General features: G+C 42.3%; 7 protein-coding genes across 7 annotated transcripts; 3 read left to right on the top strand and 4 right to left on the bottom strand.

Moving 5' to 3' along the window:
- Positions 1–1685: 1685 nt before the first annotated feature.
- On the top strand, positions 1686–4083 carry BYT42DRAFT_570515 (squalene epoxidase-domain-containing protein). The gene is made up of 8 exons (XM_051568397.1): positions 1686–1996; positions 2078–2255; positions 2320–2434; positions 2508–2605; positions 2683–2890; positions 2955–3090; positions 3172–3363; positions 3437–4083. Exons 1-8 carry the CDS (start codon positions 1795–1797, stop codon positions 3709–3711), a joined length of 1404 nt encoding a protein of 467 aa, XP_051422820.1. The 5' UTR covers positions 1686–1794; the 3' UTR covers positions 3712–4083.
- Positions 4084–4310: 227 nt separating this feature from the next.
- On the bottom strand, positions 4311–5488 carry BYT42DRAFT_614176 (uncharacterized protein; the record flags this gene model as incomplete). The annotated part of the gene is made up of 4 exons (XM_051571822.1): positions 4311–4517; positions 4974–5007; positions 5100–5211; positions 5302–5488. 4 exons carry the CDS (start codon positions 5486–5488, stop codon positions 4311–4313), a joined length of 540 nt encoding a protein of 179 aa, XP_051422819.1.
- Positions 5489–8244: 2756 nt separating this feature from the next.
- BYT42DRAFT_570511 (tRNA-I(6)A37 thiotransferase enzyme MiaB) lies at positions 8245–10623 on the bottom strand. The gene is made up of 8 exons (XM_051568396.1): positions 10288–10623; positions 10122–10223; positions 9942–10052; positions 9601–9874; positions 9429–9530; positions 9210–9364; positions 8824–9146; positions 8245–8715 (listed from the first exon to the last, which is right to left on the bottom strand). The coding sequence occupies exons 1-8, from the start codon at positions 10585–10587 to the stop codon at positions 8352–8354; spliced, it is 1731 nt and encodes a 576-aa protein (XP_051422818.1). The 5' UTR covers positions 10588–10623; the 3' UTR covers positions 8245–8351.
- Positions 10624–11442: 819 nt separating this feature from the next.
- BYT42DRAFT_496725 (ribosome recycling factor domain-containing protein) lies at positions 11443–12408 on the bottom strand (the record flags this gene model as incomplete). Its single annotated transcript, XM_051564443.1, has 5 exons — positions 11443–11520; positions 11584–11743; positions 11818–11909; positions 11968–12083; positions 12153–12408. 5 exons carry the CDS (start codon positions 12406–12408, stop codon positions 11443–11445), a joined length of 702 nt encoding a protein of 233 aa, XP_051422817.1.
- A 658-nt stretch (positions 12409–13066) lies between these two features.
- BYT42DRAFT_497723 (uncharacterized protein) lies at positions 13067–13532 on the top strand (the record flags this gene model as incomplete). The annotated part of the gene is made up of 3 exons (XM_051564517.1): positions 13067–13148; positions 13204–13315; positions 13409–13532. 3 exons carry the CDS (start codon positions 13067–13069, stop codon positions 13530–13532), a joined length of 318 nt encoding a protein of 105 aa, XP_051422816.1.
- A 2746-nt stretch (positions 13533–16278) lies between these two features.
- Positions 16279–18415, bottom strand: BYT42DRAFT_570505 (AP-2 complex subunit MU-1). The gene is made up of 9 exons (XM_051568395.1): positions 18292–18415; positions 17952–18214; positions 17656–17877; positions 17443–17569; positions 17250–17375; positions 16948–17184; positions 16755–16866; positions 16569–16688; positions 16279–16492 (listed from the first exon to the last, which is right to left on the bottom strand). The coding sequence occupies exons 1-9, from the start codon at positions 18363–18365 to the stop codon at positions 16487–16489; spliced, it is 1287 nt and encodes a 428-aa protein (XP_051422815.1). The 5' UTR covers positions 18366–18415; the 3' UTR covers positions 16279–16486.
- Positions 18416–19107: 692 nt separating this feature from the next.
- Positions 19108–24005, top strand: BYT42DRAFT_546184 (armadillo-type protein; the record flags this gene model as incomplete). The annotated part of the gene is made up of 20 exons (XM_051565867.1): positions 19108–19168; positions 19205–19440; positions 19505–19900; positions 19949–20391; positions 20453–20561; positions 20593–20978; positions 21035–21209; positions 21279–21389; positions 21494–21559; positions 21620–21805; positions 21883–22275; positions 22336–22465; positions 22541–22698; positions 22782–22941; positions 22999–23120; positions 23189–23396; positions 23451–23539; positions 23607–23748; positions 23826–23925; positions 23999–24005. 20 exons carry the CDS (start codon positions 19108–19110, stop codon positions 24003–24005), a joined length of 3678 nt encoding a protein of 1225 aa, XP_051422814.1.
- Between the last annotated feature and the right edge of the window lie 47 nt (positions 24006–24052).

The raw sequence follows: 24052 nt of genomic DNA, 5'->3' as shown, positions 1-24052 counted from the left end.
TTTGTTTCTGAACACGCGCAAAGCAGCACTGATTGACCCCCTCAGGCGGCTATGATAGTTCTAGAAAGATGTGTGGGTATGTTGCGTATTTAAAAAAAATGAGTCAGTAAGTTCTTTGATTGATTCAATTTTCGTTAAGATATTTTACCTTTGTTATTTAAGTTTTCGATAGTCATTGATCGCTTAACATGACTTGGATTATATGACATTGAAAAACGTTGAATTAGTATAGGTTCATTACATAATAGCAAAGGAAAAGAAATTGGACTTGCCTTTGAACCAAATGGTGTACCGGAAAAAAAAAGATGAACACCGACCTCTCGATCATCATAAAATGAAGAGAACGAAAAGGACATAGATAGTATAACTGACAAAAAACAACAAATTGAATGATGCTACAGAAGAACGCCAGTCGTATCATCAACCACTTTTCTTCAAAAAGAGCTCTACTCACATTTTTATTCGAAAGACGGCGATACTCTGTTTAACCACAACTGGCGCAAACGGCATCTTGCTGCTGATTGTTTCGCCTATTATTGTGAAAGTAGGCAGCGAGGCATGGTTGAAAGATAAAAAAAAAAAAAAAAGGTTTAACAGGTCCTGATAATTTGTAGATCATGTGATTTACAAATCGCTAATTTCTCAAACATTTTAATAAGGTGGGAGATAGCATTTGCAAACGTTTTGTCCTCAGGTTGGCCACAAGATATACGATATACCATAAAGTCATAATCCTTTTTGAAGAACGACAAAATACCATTTTATTGTTGAATAAAAGTGCAAACAAACGAACAATAAGCGGTGAAATAATAGTCGCTTACGTTGTAGCCAGTATATCATCAATACAGTGGAGCGTGCAATGCAAAAGATCCTGAAAATGTCCGAATCAGTTTACGCAATTTACGCTGCATTTTTATCTTTTTACGATGTCATTTGTAGTAGCCTTTAAGCTAAAACTTTTCAGATAAATATTCTGAAAAGCGTTCAATCTTTTGGATCCAGTCTCATCGATTTTATTAACGACCTGTGTGCCAGCAAAGTTATATCATAGCCATAAAGTGGCATGATACTCCTTTGTCAATAGTAACCTTTTCAGGCAACCAATACTTCAAAGTGGATTCGTTGTTTCTAAATCACTTTATGAGAAAAAGTGTGTCTTTTGCCGTCTATAAAAAAAAAATACTCGGTTCGAAGTCTTGGCATTGCTCCGAAAAAAAAAAGAAGTGCTGAAACGCGCGACGCCACGCAAAAAGAGAGGTGGCTGCTTGATCAGGCAATCAACCGATCAATTTGAACTTTTCAGCCAATGATTAGACAAAGAACGAAACATCCATTTGCTTCAGACAGCGGCCATAAATTTAATTTCGAGCTTCACTCTTTCGAATAGGATTGGAATGACACAAGAGCATATTGTAGAGATAATGTCTCCATCATCCATAATGGAAACACCAATATGGATATGGTCATATGTAGTATGATATAATCTGTCAAAATAAGATTTGACCATACAAATGCGAGACTATATTCTTTGGATGTCATCTTTGTAATCAAACTATTACCAACTTTTCAGACGCACTTCAGTTAGAGCGCTACTTATTCAAAATAATTGCTACCGTCACCATGTTCTATAAACAACCATTGAAGCCAGTGCTTGCTCCATGTAATACTGTAGGATGAAACCATGTGAAAAATAGAAATCGAGATATTCATTTCATTCACACGTGATTGTGCCTGCCATGGTTTTAAATTCCGAATTGTGCCTGATATTGTTCGTCTTCCTTATCCACTGTCGAGATGACCCACCGTGATCCGATAACCGAGTATGACTTGATCGTCGTTGGCGCTGGTATCTTGGGATCCGCCGCCGCCAAAGCTTTTGGCCAAGATGGTCGACGGGTACTCTTGTTAGAACGTGATTTAAGTGAACCCGATCGCATTGTCGGTGAACTCTTGCAACCCGGAGGAGTCAATGCATTGCAAACACTGGGTCTTGAAGGTATAAAAAATAAGGCATCCGAAACTAAACGATGAGTGAAAACGTCTAATCTTGGTTCTTCATCGGCTCATCGGTCCATAGACTGCATTGAAGACATTGATGGTATTCCTTGTCGAGGTTACAGCGTGTTTCGCGACGGTCAGTGGGTGGACGTTCCTTATCCCATTTTGGAAACCACCAATAAGCAGGCACTCGGCAAATCGTTTCACCACGGAAGATTTGTTCAAAAGTTGAGGCAAGCCGCCACATGCGTCAAAAAGTGAGTTCCCTGTATTGTCGTCACGGCGTACGCAGCAGACCATGGAAGTCTGATCTTTGCCTAGTGTTACTGTTAAAGAGGCTACAGTCACCCAATTATTGAAGGAAAAGGACGGGAAAACTGACCAAGATCAAGTCATTGGTGTTTTGGCGCAGACCAAGGATAACGAAGAAGTCCGGGTATGTAGACTGGACATGGGTACAAAAATGGACACCTTGACGTTAACTGATCGGTCGACCTCGCTACTTTCAGTATTATGCACCTCTTGTCATTGTTGCCGATGGGTTGTTTTCCAAGTTTCGAAAGGATGTTACTGTCCGAACCCCAGATGTACGGTCGCATTTTGTAGGGTAAGTTAGATTATAAAGCGACTTCAAAAAAAAAAGGAACGAGCATCACAACTGAGTATGGGTGCACCGTTTGATAGCTTTGTGATGAAGGATCTTGATATTCCATTCCCGGAACGGGGTCATGTTATTTTGGCCAGTGTCGCACCGATCTTGATGTATCAGATTGGGATCCATGACACAAGAGTGTTGGTCGATGTCCCAGGAAAACTGCCTTCAGCCTCCACCGGTGAACTCAAACGTTACATGCAACAAGTTGTGGCACCCGATCTTCCCGAACCCATCCAGGTAACACGAGTACATCCTTGAAAGCTTGCTTATTCCTACGCGCTCGTCATTCACGTGAAAATAGTCCAAATTTCTAGAAGCATTAGAGACTGAACGATTACGATCCATGCCAAACGGTTTTCTTCCTCCTACCACCAATCGCTGTCCTGGTATGATTCTTTTAGGTGATGCCATGAATATGCGGCATCCCCTGACTGGAGGTAATGTAATTTCTTCTTCTGAGAGGGGTTATCATGTTAGATGTGTTACAGAAACCTGACGCCTTTTTTCATGTTGGGTAGGTGGCATGACGGTTGCTTTGAATGATGTGGTTTTATTACGTGATCTTTTGTCAAAGGATAATATACCCTCTTTTACAGCCACTGATCTTATTCAACAACAACTGAAGTCTTTCCACTGGCAACGAAAACGTTACTGTGCAGCCATTAATGTACTTGCCATGGCTCTTTACCGCTTGTTCGCCGCAGCCAATGGTAAAAAAAATAATTCTTGCAAAACACCTTGAGTCGATCATCGTACCAAACATTAAAATTCTGCTTTTTATAGATCCTGATCTCGCCGTCTTACAACGAGGCTGTTTCGCGTATTTCCAGCTGGGTGGAGACTGCGTTATGAAACCGGTTGGGTTACTTTCAGGATTGATTCAGCGTCCATCGGTTCTCGTTTATCATTTTTTCAGAGTCGCATTCTACGCGATTTATTTGGAGTTCAAAACCGCTGGTTGGTCCAACGCGCCACGAAGCATGATACGACTCTTCACCGTTCTCTACACTGCATGCGTTACAATTTTCCCCTACCTTTGGAGCGAGACCCGCCGCTAATATTGATTCATTCCCATTCTATAATTATTCTGTCTTCTCGTCTCTTTTATTACTTTGTTATCGTATCTACTCATCCTATTATCCTAGGCACACCCGTCATAGGTTCATCGAATTTAGAAAAAACTAGTATGACGATCACTTTAACATTGACTTTATTTTAGCAAACCAATTCCCAGTATCAGGAACAAATGCAGTGCTTTGACAAAGGAAGGTTGCACAACAATACAGCAGGCAGTCAAATAGATTGATCCTAAGGTGGTTGGCATGTATCATATTTCATTTCGGCAGTAGCGAACCAACAAGGGACATGTCATAATAAATCGATCAAGAGTCATTACATGCCTTACATTCGCTGTGACATAAAAGGAGAGCCTGATCAAATGATTTATAAATCCGCAAGACATTGGTGTTTATTTTAATTTTCGCAGACGCAACAATAATAGCCGAAAACTAAATAGGATAGGTTCGTATGTCTAAATGGTTTCTTTATAACAAAAATACCAAGGTCGAATCGAGATGAAATCGAAAATGGTGTTTTTTTCAGTGATGGATTATGCAGAGATGGAAGACCGATGCGGGAGAGCAAGTGCGGGAAATGCTTAGTTGGCATCCTGGTCAGTACCGGCAACTCGGCTGTTATCGGAGAGAATACCAGCCTTGAGGAGGTTGTTCAAGGCACCTTCAACACGGCCTTCGTTACCAATGCCACCGGCATCCTGTTGGATGCTGCTACCCTTGTGGTGTTGACCGGGAACAGCGGAAACGGCAGCGGCGAAGAGAGCGACGATGGCGAAAATGCAGGTGGACTTCATGTTTGAGAATTGAGTTGTTGTAGATGAGATAAGACGAGATGAGATAATGTTCGACTGAGGTGGGGAAACTGGTCTCTATTTATACAAAAAAATCCCAGGTGGAAACTGTCAGATCATGAAAGGAGGAGCAAGCATGCTGTCAGATTGAACCCTGAATCCACATCATTGGCACCTGTAGGACACGTAAAAGCCAAGGGCCAAAACATTAACGCATTACTGTGACATTCCCTGGCTCCTGTTTAATTTCGCTATAACCATGATCTTCTTTTTTTTTCCCTTGGCCCCTGGGAGTCCCACTTCATCTCCTCAAAAAGGTCAGCGCAGCCATCCGTGGGATGTGAATCGAGCCATATTTGGACATATTGATCATAAACAGATATCCAATTCCTTATTCAGCATCTCGATCAGTAATAAATTTTCATTCCATGACGCTTCATGCAATGATCGTACAGGGGCCGGTAATTTCCTAGTGTGCATGGGAGGCCTAATCTCCGCCCAATTTTTTTTATTGCGTTCATGAGCTGAAAGTAGACATGGGATCAAGGATGCATGATTGTTACGGCTCACTCTACGTACCTTGTTTCGTAGCAATTTTGGTAATATTGAAGATCGCAAATATTCTTGACCACTTTACGTGCTAACCCTTCTTTTTCAGCAGCAAGATGCAAGAGCTCCAGTGTGTTGTTCGCTTTAGGAAAAAATAAAAAAAAACATATCCACCTTTTTGTTTAATACCCAGGAGACATAAGCAGCAAATGTGACATGTCATAACACTCACCTTTTCTTTGCAAATCGATCAATCGATCGTCAGTGACAGGTGTCCTGTGCTCCTCAAACCGACGACGGATTCTTTGACGCATGTATGGCTGACGATGTTTGGCATGAAGTACCGCTGCATCGCCGGCTCTCAAGAACAATCGATAACATTGCAGAACTCCTGCTTTCGTTTGTATAGACAACGTCATACGGATGGATCCCAATGAGAAGAGAATGGAAGGAAGAAAAAGGGAGATTTTTCCCCATTCCTCATAAACAGTGACTGCCTGAGCGGGCTTCCAAACTCGGATAAGCCCTTCTCCCAACTTCAGCGCGGGCATCGGGATTAGCATACCCCACACGAAAATTCGCGCCACATGGAACAATCGCGTATCCACACGCGTCAGCAATGGTCTGGTAAACCATTATGTTACCTATAGGTAGTGCCTGTAAAATCAAAGTCACAGCCAAGAAAGCCATAGATTGTTGCTATTATGAATTAGAATCGTCAAAACGATCGCGCTACTGTTGTAACACCTCATGCATGAATGCTACACAGTAACACTGCACTTACTTTTCAGAAAATCCTTTTAATCACTTTTTTCTGTCACTGAAAAATAAGTCGTAGTTGCAATTATCAGAACATAACAGTTACGAGTACATGGCAGGTTTTTACTGATGATTTCATTCATTTATAAATAAAATATAAATTATTTCTTGTGATCGCAAGCGATTTAAACAGTCTTTTTACATTGAGTGGGATAAAAAATTCATCCGAAATACATTTTCGAAAAATAAAATATCAGACTCATGTATATATTACCAAGAAATATAGTTTTTTTTTTATTATTATTTTGAACTGAAAAGTTCTGATGTATATTTCAGATCGATGTATCCGCACCTCCAGATTTTATTGATAAACCACTGTATTCTTCGTACCATGATACTAGAAAATTGTATGAACCTTATACCGGGAAGTAGGACTTCTTTTTTGTGTATGTGCGAGACAAATTTTTTTACCCGTAATGCTGTAAAAGGTACTTAAAATGCTCGGATTCATGATTAGTTTGCCTGAAAACATGAAAATATTCGATAGTGTAAAAAAAAATCGGTGAGCTTTGATTATTAATAACATTTCGGACCCTATAGAAGGTGGATATGTCTAACGGCCTCGAATGGTCTTGAGAGATATTGTATACTGTAAATTAATTATTCAAAAAGCTTTGAATAAAGTAATTGCCATCGTATCCACATCCTATGAAGCAGGTTATTCAGCAATGAGTCCAACAAAACAAGGAAAAGATCACTGTATGTCATCAACGTAGTGTCCTCCGAGAAGTTTGCTTAACACTTCCGTTTGAATTTCTTTTTTCTTCTTAATTTAACATCATTAAAATAAACATTCAACGTCGTCTTCAATCGCTTTTATAGAAATCAGTAGCGTATATGAATTTGACATCCTCAAATTGTTGCTTCTTTCCAACTTGACGTGGTCCTCAGCTTATCTTCCAATACCCATTTCATGTTAAAAATATAAAAACGGATCAATGGGTAAAAAGAAATTTAACCTTTTGGTTTCACATTATTTCTGAATTTTATGATTTTACAACAGCGTATTATTGCTGAGTGGATAGGGCAATAGGACGTATGATGAAATATCAGCGATAACGTGAGATGATATCTTTGATATGTTATGAAAATGAAAACAAGCTCCAACAACGTTAAAATTACCTTCTCAGCGTTTGCTCGGGTTTCCCCGTTTCAAAAAGATAAAAATAAGATTTATAAAAATTGTTATTTGCTATCTAAATGACCGTGTTTCCATACATTTTTGGCAAGCCAACATATATCCATTATGTTTGAAATTATAACTGTAATCCACTTGTGAAAGTTATTAATGACTTTATGACGGAACATCCTGATCACTTCTTGTAGGGTGGAAATCAGATGACCCATACAGTACAGGAAACGATAATCATTTGAAAAATAACTCCAATGGTATCATGACAATGCTTTACTGCTCCCCAGAATTCACGTACTGATACTGCATATACGTTATAATCAGTCTCCGGCTAAACTTCTGTGTGTCTGAAAACCATAGATTTCATATGAACTATACCCATACAGACATACAGTAAGCTGCTATTTTATACATCGTTCATTGTCAGGAAGCCATTAGCGTTATCCAAGTCAAGCTTATTTAAAATGAAATAAATCAATCCGCACTCAGTGTTTGGTGGTACAGTATCAGAAAAAACCCCAAGCTCAGTAGCCATTATGAAGCCAATATGATACTCGTAAATTAAGCGGTCATCATGCGGCTGGCAGCTATCTATTTGCTCCAGTTGTACGATTGTGCTCTTTTTTTTTGGTCTGAAATGTGATTTGTATGTGCCATTGCCCTTAATTGTTCTTATTGGTTCTTATTGGTTCTATTGAGTTATAATGCGTATCATCGGTCATCACAGCTGTGTACAAAGAGCCTTGACGAGGGATCGGCCTGATTCGAGTTGCATTTAGTCTAGTGTGATGTGGTTGGTTGGGGAACCACACGCCGTGGGCGGTTCACTGCAGGCATCCACAAGCCGACATGATTCGGTGTTTGGGACCGCCATCAGCACGACACGTATCAGCAGGGAGAACAAGAATTGACAGAATACGGCACCCGCTGACCCAACCCCCTTTTTTCTTTTTGCATGTATCAAATGTTGTGGTGCATTGACCACGCATGGTGGATTAATCCAGGTCCATCCACGCGATCGAACCTACACCCTGCGTTGGGATTCGCAGCTTGCCCCTAGATCAATTTTGATCTCTTTTCATATCACCATTTTCGCCACCTCGGGCCGTGTCATCCTCAAACAAGGGACTGATCTCAGTTCATATCATTTTGCCGCTCGCATGCATGCAGTATTTTTCTGATAAATAAACAAAACATAAAAGGAAATCATGAAGTATCAATAAACTCGATTAAGTGGTAAAGAAAAAAAGGATATGTAGATTTCTATAGCTTTAGGTCTAAAAAAGTCTAGAATGAATGAAATGCGCATGCTAACATAAGAAAATAATGATCTATCGATTGAATTGGGAAATACTGCTCCTTCCTATTAACGTCCCTGTTAAGCTGGCACTGGTAACGTGATCGATTTGGACTTCAACAAAGTCGCCTTTGCCCAGAGACTCATCTACGGTATCTTGTGCAATGAACACCTTGTGTCCACCATCCGTCCGTCCGCTGATCCGCGTTTCCTTGCCATGCTTCATCTTGGTTCGTTCAGAATCGATCAACACAAGCTGTCGTGAACGAATGAGTCCTTGATTTTTCTCCGCTGCGCAACGATGATACGTGTCCACAATTTCCTGCAAACGCCGAGCCTTGTCCGCTTCAGGAACATCGTCGATGTAACGACGATGAGCATGAGTTTTCTCACGCATACTGTAAAAAAAAAAAAAAAAAAAAAAAAAAAAAAAAAAAAAAAAAAAAGACATACTTAGCGATCCTTACGAATTCCCTTTTGGTAACATGGATTCAATCGCTCCTTACCTGTAAGCAAACATAAACGCCATATCATACTTGACCTGCTCCATCAATGACACTGTATCACGATGCTCGGCTTCTGTTTCGCCGCAAAAACCAACAATGAAATCACTGCTAATCCATACATCAGGGATAATACTGCGCATCTCTTCCACTAATCTCAGGTACGCTTCACGACTGTAACCTCGGCGCATTCTTTCCAAGACACTGGTGCTTCCTGACTGGATAGGCATGTGAATGGAGTTGCACAAGTTGGGTCGTGATGCAATCAAATGCAGAAGATCCGTAGGAAAGTCCTTTGGATGAGGAGACGTAAATCGAATACGCATCTATTCAACAAGCTTTGTTATTATTCCATGCTCACCGCCTTCCAGTTTTTCCCTTGGACCTACTTCAGGATTGATAAGACTGATTTTATCCAGGAGTTCGGTGAATCGGCGACCGCCATCTTTGCGCTTATAGATCGTCTTGAAACCGGGATTACTCAATTCCTGTCCCTTGTTTCCTTGCGACTGATAATAGGTGGATTCCGACGTATCACGGTAAGCTATGACGAACCATCAGTTTCTGAGGATATAGAGAACCAACCCATGGATGGATCGACAACTTACAATTCACGTTTTGTCCGAGTACAGTCACCTCTTTCACTCCTTGATCGCTCAAGTATCGAACCTCGTCCACGATGGAATCGATCGGTCGACTTCGTTCATTACCTACCAAATGACCGTCTTTAATGTTTCCCTTTCTCTCATTTTTCGGGTCCGATCCATGCATCCAACTTACCACGAGTGAAAGGTACGATACAAAAACTGCACATATTGTTACATCCTCTCATAATCGATACCCATCCAGACACATTGTCATTGTCCAATCGCATTGGCATGATATCGGCATAAGTTTCGTCGGCTGAAAGCATGACATTCGCCACACCGTGATGGTATTCATTTTTCGCCAGAGAAATAAGATGCGGAATGGAGCGATATCCATCAGGGCCACACACAATATCCACCAAACGATCCTCTTCAAGCATTTTAGCCTTTAATCGTTCCGCCATGCACTAACCAAAAGAATTACCATTTTCAGTTATGCTGCATATTCCTATCCCCCATCAAAATTCCCATTACCCCTAATACACCAACAAGCGGTGGTCGATCCACATTGACCTTCGTACGGAAATGACGCAAAAATTTTAGTCGATCCCAAATACGAGTTTCTGCATTTTCCCGGATAGCGCACTGGACAGATTTTGTAGTATGAGCTTTTCCCCGTTTCATCAAGCGTCATGATCCGGACTCAGCACTTACTGTCACGAGAAAAATAATATCTGCTTCTTCCATGCGATCGGTACGTTCATAGCCCGATTCGGTCATGATGGCATTCAGAATCTCAGTATCGTTGACATTCATCTATCGCAATATAAATAAAGATCCTGCGTGGTCAACGTGGATCCGGTTTTGGCTAGTTGCTTACTTGACAACCGTATACTTCGATATGGAACTTCCGGCCCGCACCCCAATTGGGTCCATGGGTAGTAAGGTATGGAATGTTGTCTGGGCGGACCAGATCCCGGTTGATTTCCTTGGATTGATATTGCTGTGCCAAGAAATCTTTCAAGGACGGTGTGCGATTGTCGAAAACAAGCTGTCTCCGCTTCTTGGCGGCTACTGAAGGAACCGCCGCCGCTGCCGTGGCCAACGATCGTGAGCATAGGGTTATATTGGGACGTATCAGAGTATGCCCTTGCTTGATAACAGAACGGGATCGCTGCATGTTGTACGGACTTGATTCCAAGATCGGCTGCACGAGCACTCAAAAAACATATCATTTTTCCACACAAGCAGGGCTCTGTCGATGATTGGACGACTGTGACCGTCTTCTCCATCCCCGGGATCAAGCATGATGGTGAAACTTGCTGACTTAACGCGGATCTTAATGGTATCCCTGACTTTATGTAGGCTGGCAATCAGGCTTTATAGTAATTAAATGAAAAGCTGAAGAAAGTAGCGACAGGAAAGCTCCATTGGAAGACACACAGCATCTTCTTTCAGATTCGGAAAAATTTGTGCAGAATTTATTCAAAATTACAACATACGTAGGAAATTCGATACAAAAGGGGGAAAATTCTAGGTTGAAGTCTCGTTTATAATCTTATGTGTAGGCGGACTGGTACGGAAAGGTGGAGAGCAGACATTCAATGGCAGCTCGACTATGATATGGTGGTCAGCAGTGCCCGTTTACGCTCTTTGTTTCCCTTTTACGATGCAGGATGTTCATCGATTGTCAAAGGGAATAGACATTTTTCGAAGCCATCCTTTCTGAAATCATGAACAGTCTATGATATGAAAGCAGACAAGCTGGAAGAAGAGAGGGACACAGTGAATACCGTCTCTCAAACTGAATGAAACCAAGGAAAGCTAGCCCCGTACTGCATACGTTTTCCCTGCGCAAGTTGGATGTAGGAACGTTATTTATCACCAAACTTTATTGTACAGCTGGGGTTATGCAAGTATCGCAACCAGATCGAGGAGTGCTACTGCCTCCTTTCGAATAGACTGTATGCTGTAACTTCCTTGTTATATAAAGTGACATGTAGAATTTAAAAAAGTCTAAGTAATTACAAACGTCTTATGCCAAAATTTCCTTGGATTTGGTTTTAAGCATGTCATCCACCGACTTGTTGTACTTGTCGGTCAGGGCTTGCACCTAGATATCCGCCAACAATAAATAAATAGCCAAAAAAAGAATGCAGCCTGTCCCGGTACTCACCTGTTTTTCCAACTTTTTGATATCATCTTTGGATTGATGGGCGGCGTCGGCTTTGAGCTGCTTCATGCCATCCTGTCGAATGGCACGAATTTTGGATTTGGCTTGTTCGGCGGTTTGATGAGCTAATTTGGTCATTTTATCACGCGATTCTTTGGAGGGTCTACGTAATATGGCGTGAGCATTTCATATCGTTGTCGGATAAAGGCCTCCAAGAACGCAGGGATTTGGGCTTACTTGGGAATGGGCACACGGATAAGTTTGTTATCTACCACCGGATTGAGGCCCAAGCCGGACTCTCGGATGCTCTTGTCCACCGCTGATAAGTACTACCCTAGACGATCAGTTTTCCTCTTCATTTATCCACTAGGCGAAATAAGTACTCACGTCGGCGTCATGGACTGTCACCAGCAGGGTTTGGGGATCGCGAATAGTGATTTGGGCAAGATCACGCAGAGGATAATTGGAGGTCTCAATACGGACACGCACATTGTCCAGCAGGGCTATATGGTTACCGGGGTGAAATAAGTTTATCGTCAAGGCATGCACGCAACAGGGTTGTATGGACTAACCTGGATTAGCTCGACCGACTCTCATGGTAGCAAAGTGGTCTTTCAACCAGTCAATGGCGTGCGTGAATCGTTCTTCCGTTTGTTTAGTGTCATATTGCAGTTCGACGTCGGCGGCAGCCACTTCGTCTTCAGCCCCTTTGGAGGCGCCACCCTTTTTACTGGCTTTGCTCTTTTTGGCATAACTACGTACGACGATGGACTGGACAGCAGCAGCAGTAACCGGACGCTGGACACCCAATGCAGGTCGGACGTGCATACTGAGCGCCATTGTCGGTTGTAAACGAATCGAGCGAGTGGCCGGTCGAATGGCTCTCAGTATAGTAGGTGCGATGCTCATTTCTTATTTGAGTTGTATGGATAGAAAAATGTTTTTAATGCCACGGTGCAATTCCCTAATTTCGCACTAATGTCACCAAATAAAAAAAGCCAATCAGTGAATAGCAAGCGCCTTTTGAAATACAACAATTTCTGGGATGCTTGCAGTCTTGGGTGTTCGCAAGTCCACAAAAAAAAACATACCACAATTTCAAGGAACTGCTACCGATATTGTACCGTAATAACATAGATAACAACCTCCAATATGGTTTTCAATGGATGCTCTACATTACAGTTTTCGTAGCCTTTTTTGACCCTGTTCTTTATCGTGTGATCCGCAATCAAGCTCGGGCTCTAAAGAACACCAATTGCCTAATGTAATTTTTAAAAGAGAAAACAACAAGATGTCCATTGTCAACAGGGTATAACAGATAACGACATGCTGGAAGACGAAACACTCCAAGGTTGGTTTAAGCGAAAAAAAGGGCCCATGTGGGATATCAATGGGGTGGTATTTCCACCAAATTTCAATGTCAGGTGGCTTGTTCAACTCAAATAGGAAAATTGCGAAATTTTCGACATACTGCTTTCAACTGAAGATGAGTTTCGGAAGACCACCCAACATTGAATCATTCACAGGTGCACCGCCTCTTTTGGGAAGTTTTCCCGTTGACCACTATGGTACGTTCCTGGAAATTAGCAGCAAAGTGGTCATGTACTTAAACCTTTATGCTAGGTGAATGCAAAGACTTCATGAAAGAGTATGTCAAGTGTATGCGTGCCAACAAGAACAATAACGGAGAATGTCGCCATTTCTCTCGAGCTTATCTGCAATGCCGTATGGACAAGTAAGTGGAATGACATGCGTGCGTAATACACACACCGAGAAAAGCTTACTCAATTTTCAACTGCTTTTTTTTTTTTTTTTTTTTGGGGGGCAGAGGTTTAATGGAAAAAGACAATATGAATAATCTTGGTTTTGCCGATTTGGATAAACAAAAAAACAACGATGCTTCCCCTTCAAAAGACGCCTCCCCTTCAAAAGATGCCTCCCAAAGCTCCTGATATTCCTAGTCTGATTGTATTTTCGCTTTGTTCATACATCATTTCTGTAAATAGAGAAAAAAGAAAAAATAATCCCATTTTCGTATTGTAGACGATACAGCGTAGTGTGTACCGGTATACCACGATGATGATGTTTTTTCCTTCTATTATTGTAATCGCTTATCATGGATTGATCCTTTATTTGGCTTTACAAGGCTTAAGAACTGGTATATTTAAAGGCATGCTTCACTCTATTGGTTCGCGGAGCACGGAAGACGCGCAGATCGAACATGTAGTCATCATAAGTCGCTTGCTGTTATTCCAACCAGAAGAGAAAAGTCAACCATCTCGGTCATCGTCGCGATTTCGTCGCCCTGACAACAACGCTGTTTCAGTAATTTAATCCGTTTCCTTGGGATCTTGCTAGGGCATGATTTGCAGCGCTTTTCCTTTGATACAATTCACCGTGTTTTGCTGCGTCATAGATACCTTTACATTCATCCCGGTCGATTTAGAAATGCTCGAATTTGGAGTATATTCGAGTCAAAGAATGGGCTTTTTGTGATTCCTGATAATGTAGGCTGTAAAGTATTCCTAGATTCGATTTAAGGGGCCTTCTTTCAAATCTCTAAGAGCAGTAAACCACTAGTTCCCCCGTGGCCGCTACCGTGTTTGTCACTGTGTTGGTTCTTTTAAATCCCAATGCTGATCGTGAGAGTCCCATCGTTACGAATTACACTGTGAGGTGCCGCATTTAGGCTCCATGTTGGAAAGCTTGGTGGACTGTTCCTTCCTCAGCAAGGACCCCCTCCCCTCTATTTCCTGCTTTTATAGGTTAGCAAAGCACACCGTGAGAAAAATAAACACCTATAGAAAGTGGTTTCTGTTGAACTGATGCTGCCAACACGCTTCCTCGTTGCTCGTCGCGTTTCGGAGTCGTTTTTTAACGTCAAGCGTGGCCTTCCTCAGTTGGGACGAAACAGCTATAGGGCCGCTTTGACGTCAGTTGAGCCAAGTGGCCTGGTTGAAAGTGCACTGCGACAGGCAGAACAATAAAGAGGTTGGTTTTCGGACAAGTGTTTAATGGACGTTTTTATTGAATAGAGAACAGATGAACGACAAACAATATAAAAAGGTCTATCCTGTTGTATTCTTTTTCAATTGTCTGCTTTTTTTTTTTGGCCGGTCCACTTTCTTGTAAAGCAGAACGCTTTGACGTCGCTTTGGGCATCAAATGAAAATGAACGTAATATAAAGGAAAAGTAAAGAGTTTTCATTTTATTTCTTTATATATGAAGTGGCGTAGTTCGCGTCCACACGAACATTAAGCTCTCTTTTTGTTTTATTATTCAACCCACAAAGGGTTGAGAAAAAGAATAATAAAGACAAAAAGCCTTTGTTTTTTCATTTACCTTTGTTGGGCGATTGAAAAGCAAACCCACCGACATACCTTCCAACAGTGAGCGCGCTGATGGCTAGTCAGGCGCCCAAAGGGAAGAGCCGACGGGAACGAAAACAATCTTCTTCACAGGATGGCCAATCCTATCATTAGAAAATGGTTTTCGGATTTTTCGCCATACCCCGAATGCTTTATCAAAAACCGGAGCGTTCATCATCACCAGTAACCACCAGCCTAGCAGCCCCTGATTCCGAACTGGCGCACAAAAGAAAAAAAAAATGAGGAAAAACGCCCTCTTTTATATCTTTTGCTGACCTTCGATTTGTGACCCTGTTTTATGACCGCGAATGCACCTCATTGGCTCGATTCTCGCAACAAAACTGGCGAAATTCAGAGCCTCACACTTCTTTCGCTTAAGCCTGCAAAGAGGGGACTGCGCCATGTCATTCATGCTGCCATCAGCAATCCATGTGCATCACAGTCACTCTATAACTTTCAATAAAGCTTATGTTCGAACGCTGATGCGACATGCTTCAGACTTTACGCACTCTTCGTTTTTTTTTTTTTTATCTATGTTGTTATATGATAGGATGTTTCCCTACATTGACCTGCCCCTTTGTGTCAGCTTTGCTTTTGAACCGCGTATTCAATATTGCTGTGACAATAAATGCTCACGTAAGGCTCCATGAAACCAGAGTGTCAGGTCTCAGTGCGCCATGTTGCAATGGCGACAGAAATCAGAGAGCGCAATGACCAAGGCCGATACGGACGCATGTGAGCATGTCAACAAAAACGAATATTCTGGATTACGTCAAAGAAACTCCTACAGTAGATAATGTAGCAATGGACACATGCACAGTGCAGTGACAGCATCTGTAGCCTCGGTTTCCCCATTTGCGATGTGCCATATTTTTCGCATAAATTGATTGACTTGCAGGACCCGGTGTCATCTCCTCTTGAAATTGAGCACTCCTTCTCCGCTTCCCTGCCCGATAACAGGTTGGGGCCTTTGTGTTCGATAAAATTGCTGTCGATTGTGCATTTGATTCGTCTGAAGCTTCACAAATCATCAACGAATCGTCGCTCAGTTTTGGAATCAATTTTTGGAATTTTCGGTCATCAATTATATTATTGATTTATACGTTGAATGCTACATCAAATTCGATTTAGGCATAACTTTTTGTGCTTTCCCGGGATGATCCCAAAATTGAGTGGCGACTGTATACATGGATTAGCTTCTTAATCGCCCTTTTTCTCCGGAAGCTAATGAATACCTATAAATATGCAATAAAGCATTGCTGATCAGAACGTCATCAAGTAGATAAGGCATAGGAACCCACGTTAATGTGAATTGCAAAGTCGATGTGTCTCCTTGAACATGATACAGTGGTCATCAGTTCATTCTGTCTATCTTTCTATTAGCACTTTATTACTGACACGATGAAACAAAATCTCCTAGAGTATGACGCATTGAGGTAGATGTATGAGAAAAAAAAAGGAAATAATTGAGCAAGGTAAAAGCATCATAATCAAGTCATTATCTTCAGCGTGTCTAACATATGCATGCCCTGGATGATCAAAACTATTTATGAAAGATAAAAAGTGAGAAGTCAGTGCTGTGTGCCTCAAAAAAAAAGAATGAATATCGATGCTCTTACTCTGATTTGGTAGGAACCGGCTTTGGTCATGTATCGTACCCATTTGACAGATTGGTACCCGCTCTTCTCAAACACTTTTAGGAATCGCACCAATAAACCAGAAGACGTGAACATTAACACCTGAACAACGATGGTAAGTACCTTTAAAGCCATTCTCACAGGCCTTTTCCTACTACCAATTTTTACCTGGAAATCCATCGATATTGGTGGTCGCGACCATACGCGCTTGTTCGTCATGGAGGTAAGCTCAGCTTCACCACTGAGGGTATATTCAGATTGCCCTTGGAAACGAGAAATCCTGCAAGACAAAATGGGATGAATGAAAGGCCAGCGCAAACATACACCATCTACTGCCACCATATTGATGCGTTTCACTTACTTCCATATAATACAGTTTTCCGAAGGCTCGTATTTGGCTTTGCCGCCCGAGCCTACTCGCACTTCCACCTTTGCAGAATTCAGCGGGGTCGGAATCTTTAGTACGACGTTATTCGCATATAATTTGGGCGAGAAATTGGCCTTCACATTGATCTTGTACTCAACACGGGTCTTGCCAATTTCATTAACAACAGGATGTACTCGGAAGGGTAGATTGACGTTTTCCGTGGTACGATATCTGTCACGAAATCCGTTAACAATCAGAAAGATCATTGCTGCATTCCTCGTATATTCGAATCGTACCTCATCAGCTCAAATTCACCATCGGGAGGCACAAAGCTGATTGTACGGTCTGTATCAAATCTTCCCAATTTAACACATTGGTGAAACTGACAGTCATCAATTTCCACAGCATCTGAACGTCGAGCACTAGGCAATATCACGCATTGAGATGAATACACTCTGTTTGCAGCTAGAAAATTTCGATGCCACTTACTTTATGCCGTTGGCTGTCCCTTTTTCCAGTAAAAGTTTGTCATTCAAGCCGAATTTACACTCTGGAACACCCGATAAATACGCTCGCATGAGAATCTGTCCCGCCACATCCGACCGTAAAATGGTTCCTTGAAAATAAGTAGAGAATTGATTGTCAACAATAAGGCAAAGATGATCTATTGAGCCACAGGCAGATAATGCTCAATAGGTTTACCTGTATTGCTCATGAGCATATTGACGCTTTCAATAACATCGATGAACGCCTCATTCTTTCTATATTTGATATCGTTTCGTCGCCACGAGATAGCACCGGTTGCTTGGATAGTAATTCGGCTCGAATCTTCTGCGGCTCGTTCGGATTTGACGCCTTCCGTTGTAATATACATTTTTAATGTATCGGTTTCGCTGTTCTGTGGATAACCGAAATCGAGAATTTCTAAACCGAAAACGCCGTATGAACATCACATCACAGGTCAGGCTGCCCACAAGAAAAGTAAACACAATGCTTACCGTCCAGCAATTCGTATATGAGAACAAAGTTATTCTTTACTGCTTCTTCGTCAAATTTGCCAAAGTAGCTTCGACCAATGTTGACGACCCGGTAACAGAACTCGAATATCAGAGCGGCATTCGCATTCCATTTGGTAACAGCGACGATGTACAAGTTTTCGTGACGGACGTGAAAGAAGGATGTCGAGCCTAAAGTGACGATGGGCGAACGCACGTCGGTGTTGGAGATGACTTGAATACGGAAAATGTCAGCTACCGATCGTCTAGATGACCCTGGTGAATAACGTGAAAAGCTACTGACAGGTCCATGTTTTGGACCTGGTTTCTCTTTCTGCTTTACCTCAGATCATGGCGATATAATCGAGAGATGAGCACCTCGCCTTTTTGGTTGTAAATGAAAAATGCGCTTATCATTTCCCTCGTCGCAAATGATGACAATATGAGAATCCCAGAGATAATCGACTCTTTTTCACCACCAGCCCTTTTTTTGCGGGACCACCGCTTCATTAGTGGAGTTTGAATTTCACGAGGAAATGCGGCAATCGCCCTCCTGCACATCCACTCATAATCACAACAGCCACTTCCACATGGATAAAAAAACACCTAATCCTTTATCTTTTTTATTGGCAACCTAGTCAAAGCATCTTAACTCGATAGGCTTTTTAGAAGTGACAAATTAGGGAGAAGATGGCTTTTTTACGATATTATCCATAACAGCAAATTCATTGCAACTTGGTGGACTCGAATTGTTTCATTGTTTCATTTTCACCAAACAGAGAGTGCAATTGGCAAATGAGTACCTCTGCAAGAATTACGCTCAATCCAGTACCTAATTTTACAGGGTAAAAAGATGCAGTCTTTTTTATTTATTTATTGGCATGGCATCTTTGAGTTCTACTGTGATAAGCACGCATGGAAATATAGGCCTCAGAAACAAGAGCCAACCAACACTTCTGGTTTCAGCAATTAAGTAAAGGACTACCACCGAATGGATGTGCCGCGTCAAATGCGAGAGGGGAAATGGATGTTCCTGCCATTTTCGTGGTTGGACGGGGTAGAAAAGCAGTCACACTAGGGTTGAATGAATCAATCCGCTTCTTCAGCAGGAAAGACGGAACAGAAACCGTATTACGGGTTTTCTCAAAGCTACGGCAAAATGGACGATAAGGTCGAACTTCGACGTGCCAATAGGCTGGCTTGGCAGAAAGAAGGCACAGGTGAGTCTGACTGTGTACTTGCTTAGTAATTAAAAGTACTCACGAGAGCAATCGCAGACGATGCGCAGTTTAAGAATCTCGACAGCAATATCAAGAAGAATACGGCATTTATCAAGAAATGCAAGACGTCTTTGGCAGCCGATGTCAAGCAGCAACTACTGAACGATATCAAAAAGCTTAGTCTGGAGAAGTTCATTTCTGAACTTGCGACCAGCGTCATGGAAGGCATGCTCAAGTGCAAAACGACCGTGGACGTAGCAGCTTGCATTGAAGTAAGAGATTCGGATCAAAACTCATCAACTCAGAATTCCTAATGCTGATATTCTTTGTTCTTAGGTGCTATCGGCTCTTCACCAACGCTTTCCCAATACGTTCACTCGATTATTAACTTACAACATGGCCAAAATCTTGCAACCTCCTTCGAAGCAGCACCTTGCTTCGCTTACCCAAGAGCAACGAGAAAAAGAGGAACAGTCTCGAGTATTTCGTCAACGGACATACCTGAGAATCGCAGTAGAGTTATGGTTAGTGGGCGTCTTGCGTAAGGTGGAGGACGGCATTCCCTCGTTAGCCTCCGCAAGCTTGGAAGGCGTCGAAACCCAGCGAGACGGCGTAGCCGGTTTGGGAGGGTCTTCCTCCACGGATGCTTTAAAGGAAAAAAAGAAGGAGGAAAAAGAAAATGATCGAGCTACCACTCAGGGCGGTTTTGTTTTTCGTGTTTTGAAGGACCTGGTAATGAGAAACGCAAACGGAAACCAGGAACGATCATTATGCTAATAGTACATGCCATTTGAGCAGCTTGCTTCCGATATCGAACAGCACGTCAATCTTCCTCTGGCGGTATCGTTTTTGAAGAACTTTGGTCAGCCGGTCTTGGGCATTGTGCCACGAAAGAATCAAGCAGCTGCTGCGCAACATAAAGAAGAAGCCGAAGGAGCCGGTGCAGATTCAACTAGTTTGGCAGCGGAGGAATCGGCTGAACCAGTCCCGCTCACGGCCGATTCAGCCATCACGCCGGAACAGCGAGAATTATTCAAGAACTTGTTGATGGCTTATTATCGTTCGCTGGAAAAGCATCTTGTGAAGGAGCACAAATATATCAAAAATATCGATTGTCGAAATCGCGAAATTCTCTTCACTCGGGGTGAATTATCCGAAGAATCCAAACAAAAGTACGAAAAAACAACCAAGCTCTATGAAAAACTGCTCAACAACACACAGACGTAAGTAGCTTTCCGTCCTTAGAAATGATCTCTTTCAAACATATTACTCACGTTCGTTTAGGTTGGCCGATGCCCTGAATATGGAGATGCCTGAACTGCCGGAAGATGAAGGTGTGACAAAGGTGTCCATGGTCACCGCAGGTCCGTCCAATACATTTGCTGAAGGAAAGGTACATTTGGGTCCAAGGCGTTCAAAAATAGACAACTGTGTTCACCATCGTTTATGCATTTGATAATCCTCAGGAATCCACTGGCAATGGTATTTGGGAAGATGATTATGCTCGCAAATTTTACGAAGACCTTCCAGACCTTCGTATCCTCGTTCCTGGTGTATTCCTGGATTCTGAAAATCAGCGCAAAGCGGAGGAGAAAGAAGGAGAAGCAGAGAATGCTGAAAAAGAAGAAACACCAGCAGACGTAACAACCGAGTCCCCTGATGCGGCCGCAGCAAAGGAGGATGAAGCAGATACCATGCCCAACGACGCACCGGTGGACGACGACAGTGCAGATGCGGATGACGAAACTTTGCTTGAAAATGATGCTGATATTAACGTGGATCCTTCAGCTATTGTCGATGAAGCATTGGAGTAGGTTCATTCCAATGGTGTATAGCGATAATTGATTTATTGACCCCTTTTATTAGTGCGGATAAAGACGATTCAGCCGATAATGCAGCGAATGTGAAGCCTACGCAGCTGGCTCAATTGGATGCCCTATTGGCAAGACTACCTACATTAGGAAATCGAGATTTGATAGACAGTGCCGCCGTGGAATTCTGCTACCTTAATTCCAAAGCTGCCCGTAAACGGCTGATCAAGGTGCGAAATAAGAGGCATGATGTGTGTGTTACGAGCAAAAAATAGAAATGTCTGACATGGCTGTTTTAGGCGGTTTTGAGTGTGCCACGTCAACGCGTAGATTTGTTACCCTACTATTCCAGATTGATTGCCATTCTCAATCAGTATTACCCCGACGTTGGCGACACAGTATTGGCAGCGGTAAGTATCTGCAGCAAAAGTATACGACCAAGGAACTTGTCGATAAATGACATCGACATTCGGATATATTTACATTCGTGATTCTCAACTCTGCTATTTGCTAGTTAACGCACGAGTTCAAGGGTTTGCAGAGAAAAAAGACCGCGGATTTGCTGGAAACCAGAGTCAAGGTAAAATGATCATTCTCGGTTAACTAAAGCAAGCATGAGCGCTCATTGTCGGGGAACTAGAATATCCGCTTCCTTGCGGAACTGACCAAGTTTCGCGTGACCCCAGCTCATACGATCTTCCATATTTTCAAAGTCGCTCTGGACGATTTCACGAATCAGAACATCGATGTTGTATGCAATCTCCTTGAAACATGTGGACGCTTTTTGTTGAAAGCGCCTGAAACGGGCGTGCGAATGGGCAACATGGTAAGTAATTTTCATCAACAGCTTACGATTCAAGGTCTTTTTTTCGTAATATGAACATCCTATCTGTCTTGTCTTAGCTGGAAATTGTCATGCGAAAGAAAAATGTACAGCATCTGGACAACCGACAAGCATTGATGGTGGAGAACGCGTACTATCAAGCGAATCCTCCCGATCGATCAGCCGTCGTAGAAAAGCATCGTTCGACAATGGAACTGTATTTGCGCAAACTGATCTACACGGATCTGAACAAGAAATCATTGGACAGGATTCTCAAGCAGCTGCGAAAGCTTCATTGGGAAGACCCCGAAGTCGTTCATTTGCTGTCGAAACTATTCCACAAGATATGGAAAATCAAGTACAGCAATATTCATTTAATGGCAATTCTCGCTAGCGGATTGAACCGATATCATTCCGATTTTGGTATGAAAGTCGTGGACGGGGTGGTGGAAGAAATTCGCGTTGGTTTGGAAGTAAGTGGTGATTTGTATGATAAGTTCGAAAACCGCCATGTTATAAACTCGTTTTGTTAGCAAAATATCTTTAAACATAACCAGCGACGCATTGCGGTGGTAAAGTACCTTGGCGAACTTTATAACTATCGAATGGTGGATTCGCCATTAATCTTTGACACGTTGTATACCATTGTAACTTTTGGTCATGGTAAGAATTTGAAAGGCACTTAGATACTGTTTGTTGGGAAATGGTGAATTTCTGAGCTCGTTGGTACCATTTTAGATTTTGGCAGACCGGCACGAGAGCGACCCTGTCCTATTGATGCGCCTCATGACTTTTTCCGTACGCGATTGTGCTGCACTTTGCTCGATACCTGCGGCATGTGTTTTGATCGTGGCAGCGCTAAGCGCAAACTAAACCAATTTTTGGTGTTTTTCCAAGTAAGTGAACATGGGAAGACTCCTTGAGGATTGGGACGATATAAATTTGTACTGATCGATTATGCCTTTTTTCCTGCCAACAGATGTATATCTTGAGTAAGATGAAACCGCCTATGGATGTTGATTTCATGGTGACGGATACGTTTGAGATGCTGCGTCCACAAATGCACATATTCGCTTCTTATGAAGAAGCAAATGAAGAAGTGGACCGTATGCTTTTGGAACAACTTAAAGCCGTCCAAGGTAGGTTCCAAAAGTTTTCATTTGCTCAATTCATGTTTTATTGAAATATTCATTTAGGAGCGGATGGAAAAGCGCAAGAAGAGGGATTTGAGGATAGCGAATCGGAATCCTCGAGCGACGAAGGCGAAGATGAAGACGAAGACGTGGAAAAGGACGAAGAAGAGGAAGAGGATGAAGAAGTACGTGTTTGTAGATAATGCGTCATAAGAACAATGCATGATTGATTGATTGATATTGTTGTGTATAGAATGATTCCGCCATGGCCAACAATGACGGTGAGGAAGACGATGTGGTTGTTTTGAAAAAGAAGGAAGAACAAATTTCCAAGGAAGAAGATGAGGAATTTGAAAGAGAATTCAGCAAAATGATGGCCGAAAGTATCGAGTCGCGAAAATTCGAAAAGAAAACGGCGGTGCTAGATGTACCTATTCCTATGAATCTCCGCGGCTTGCAAGGTAAATGGAATTGGGTTGATGCAATTGCATGATATTAACTTTGCATAAAAAAAGATCGTCGCAGTGCGGCACAAGAGAAAGGAAAGGCGAATGATGGCAAGATGGCGTTTACCTTGCTCACACGCAAAGGCAATCGACAACAGGTAAACTTTGAACAGTTCAATGTTTTGTGTTTCCGCGAATCGTGGAATAACCATTGGGGTTATTTAGACAAAAATCATGGAAGTACCTGCCGATTCTCTTTTGGCGGTAACGACACGATCAAAGCAAGAAGCCGAACGCGAAGAGCAGCAGCATCTGAAACAACTGGTTCTCAATTACGAAGAACGAGAAGAAGCGGCGGCTCGTCAAGGTAATATATACCTCGGTCCGCTAACGCTGCATTTTTGATCTTGTTAACTCAACATCTTGAATTTTTTGTTCCTTTAGCTGCATTAGAGGAGAGAGCAAGACAACGTGGCCAATGGCGAGGCAGACGTATCCTTCACATGGGAGGCGGCGGTGGACAAGCCTACTCGTCTTCTCCAAGGTAAAGCGCAGAATCGACATTCTGATTTGAGAGAAATAGAATAGCCTACTCAATATTTTTTTTTCTTGCTTAGACGGTAATCTTTCTCATCCAACCTGGCCATTATCTGAAGAAAGCACCAATCAAG

This window comes from Radiomyces spectabilis, assembly GCF_025331425.1.
Source record: "Radiomyces spectabilis strain NRRL 2753 chromosome Unknown BYT42scaffold_7, whole genome shotgun sequence".
Classification (NCBI taxonomy): Eukaryota; Fungi; Mucoromycota; class Mucoromycetes; order Mucorales; family Radiomycetaceae; genus Radiomyces; species Radiomyces spectabilis.
The sequence above is the reverse complement of the archived record's forward strand: the minus strand, read 5'-3'. Positions and strand labels throughout refer to the sequence as shown.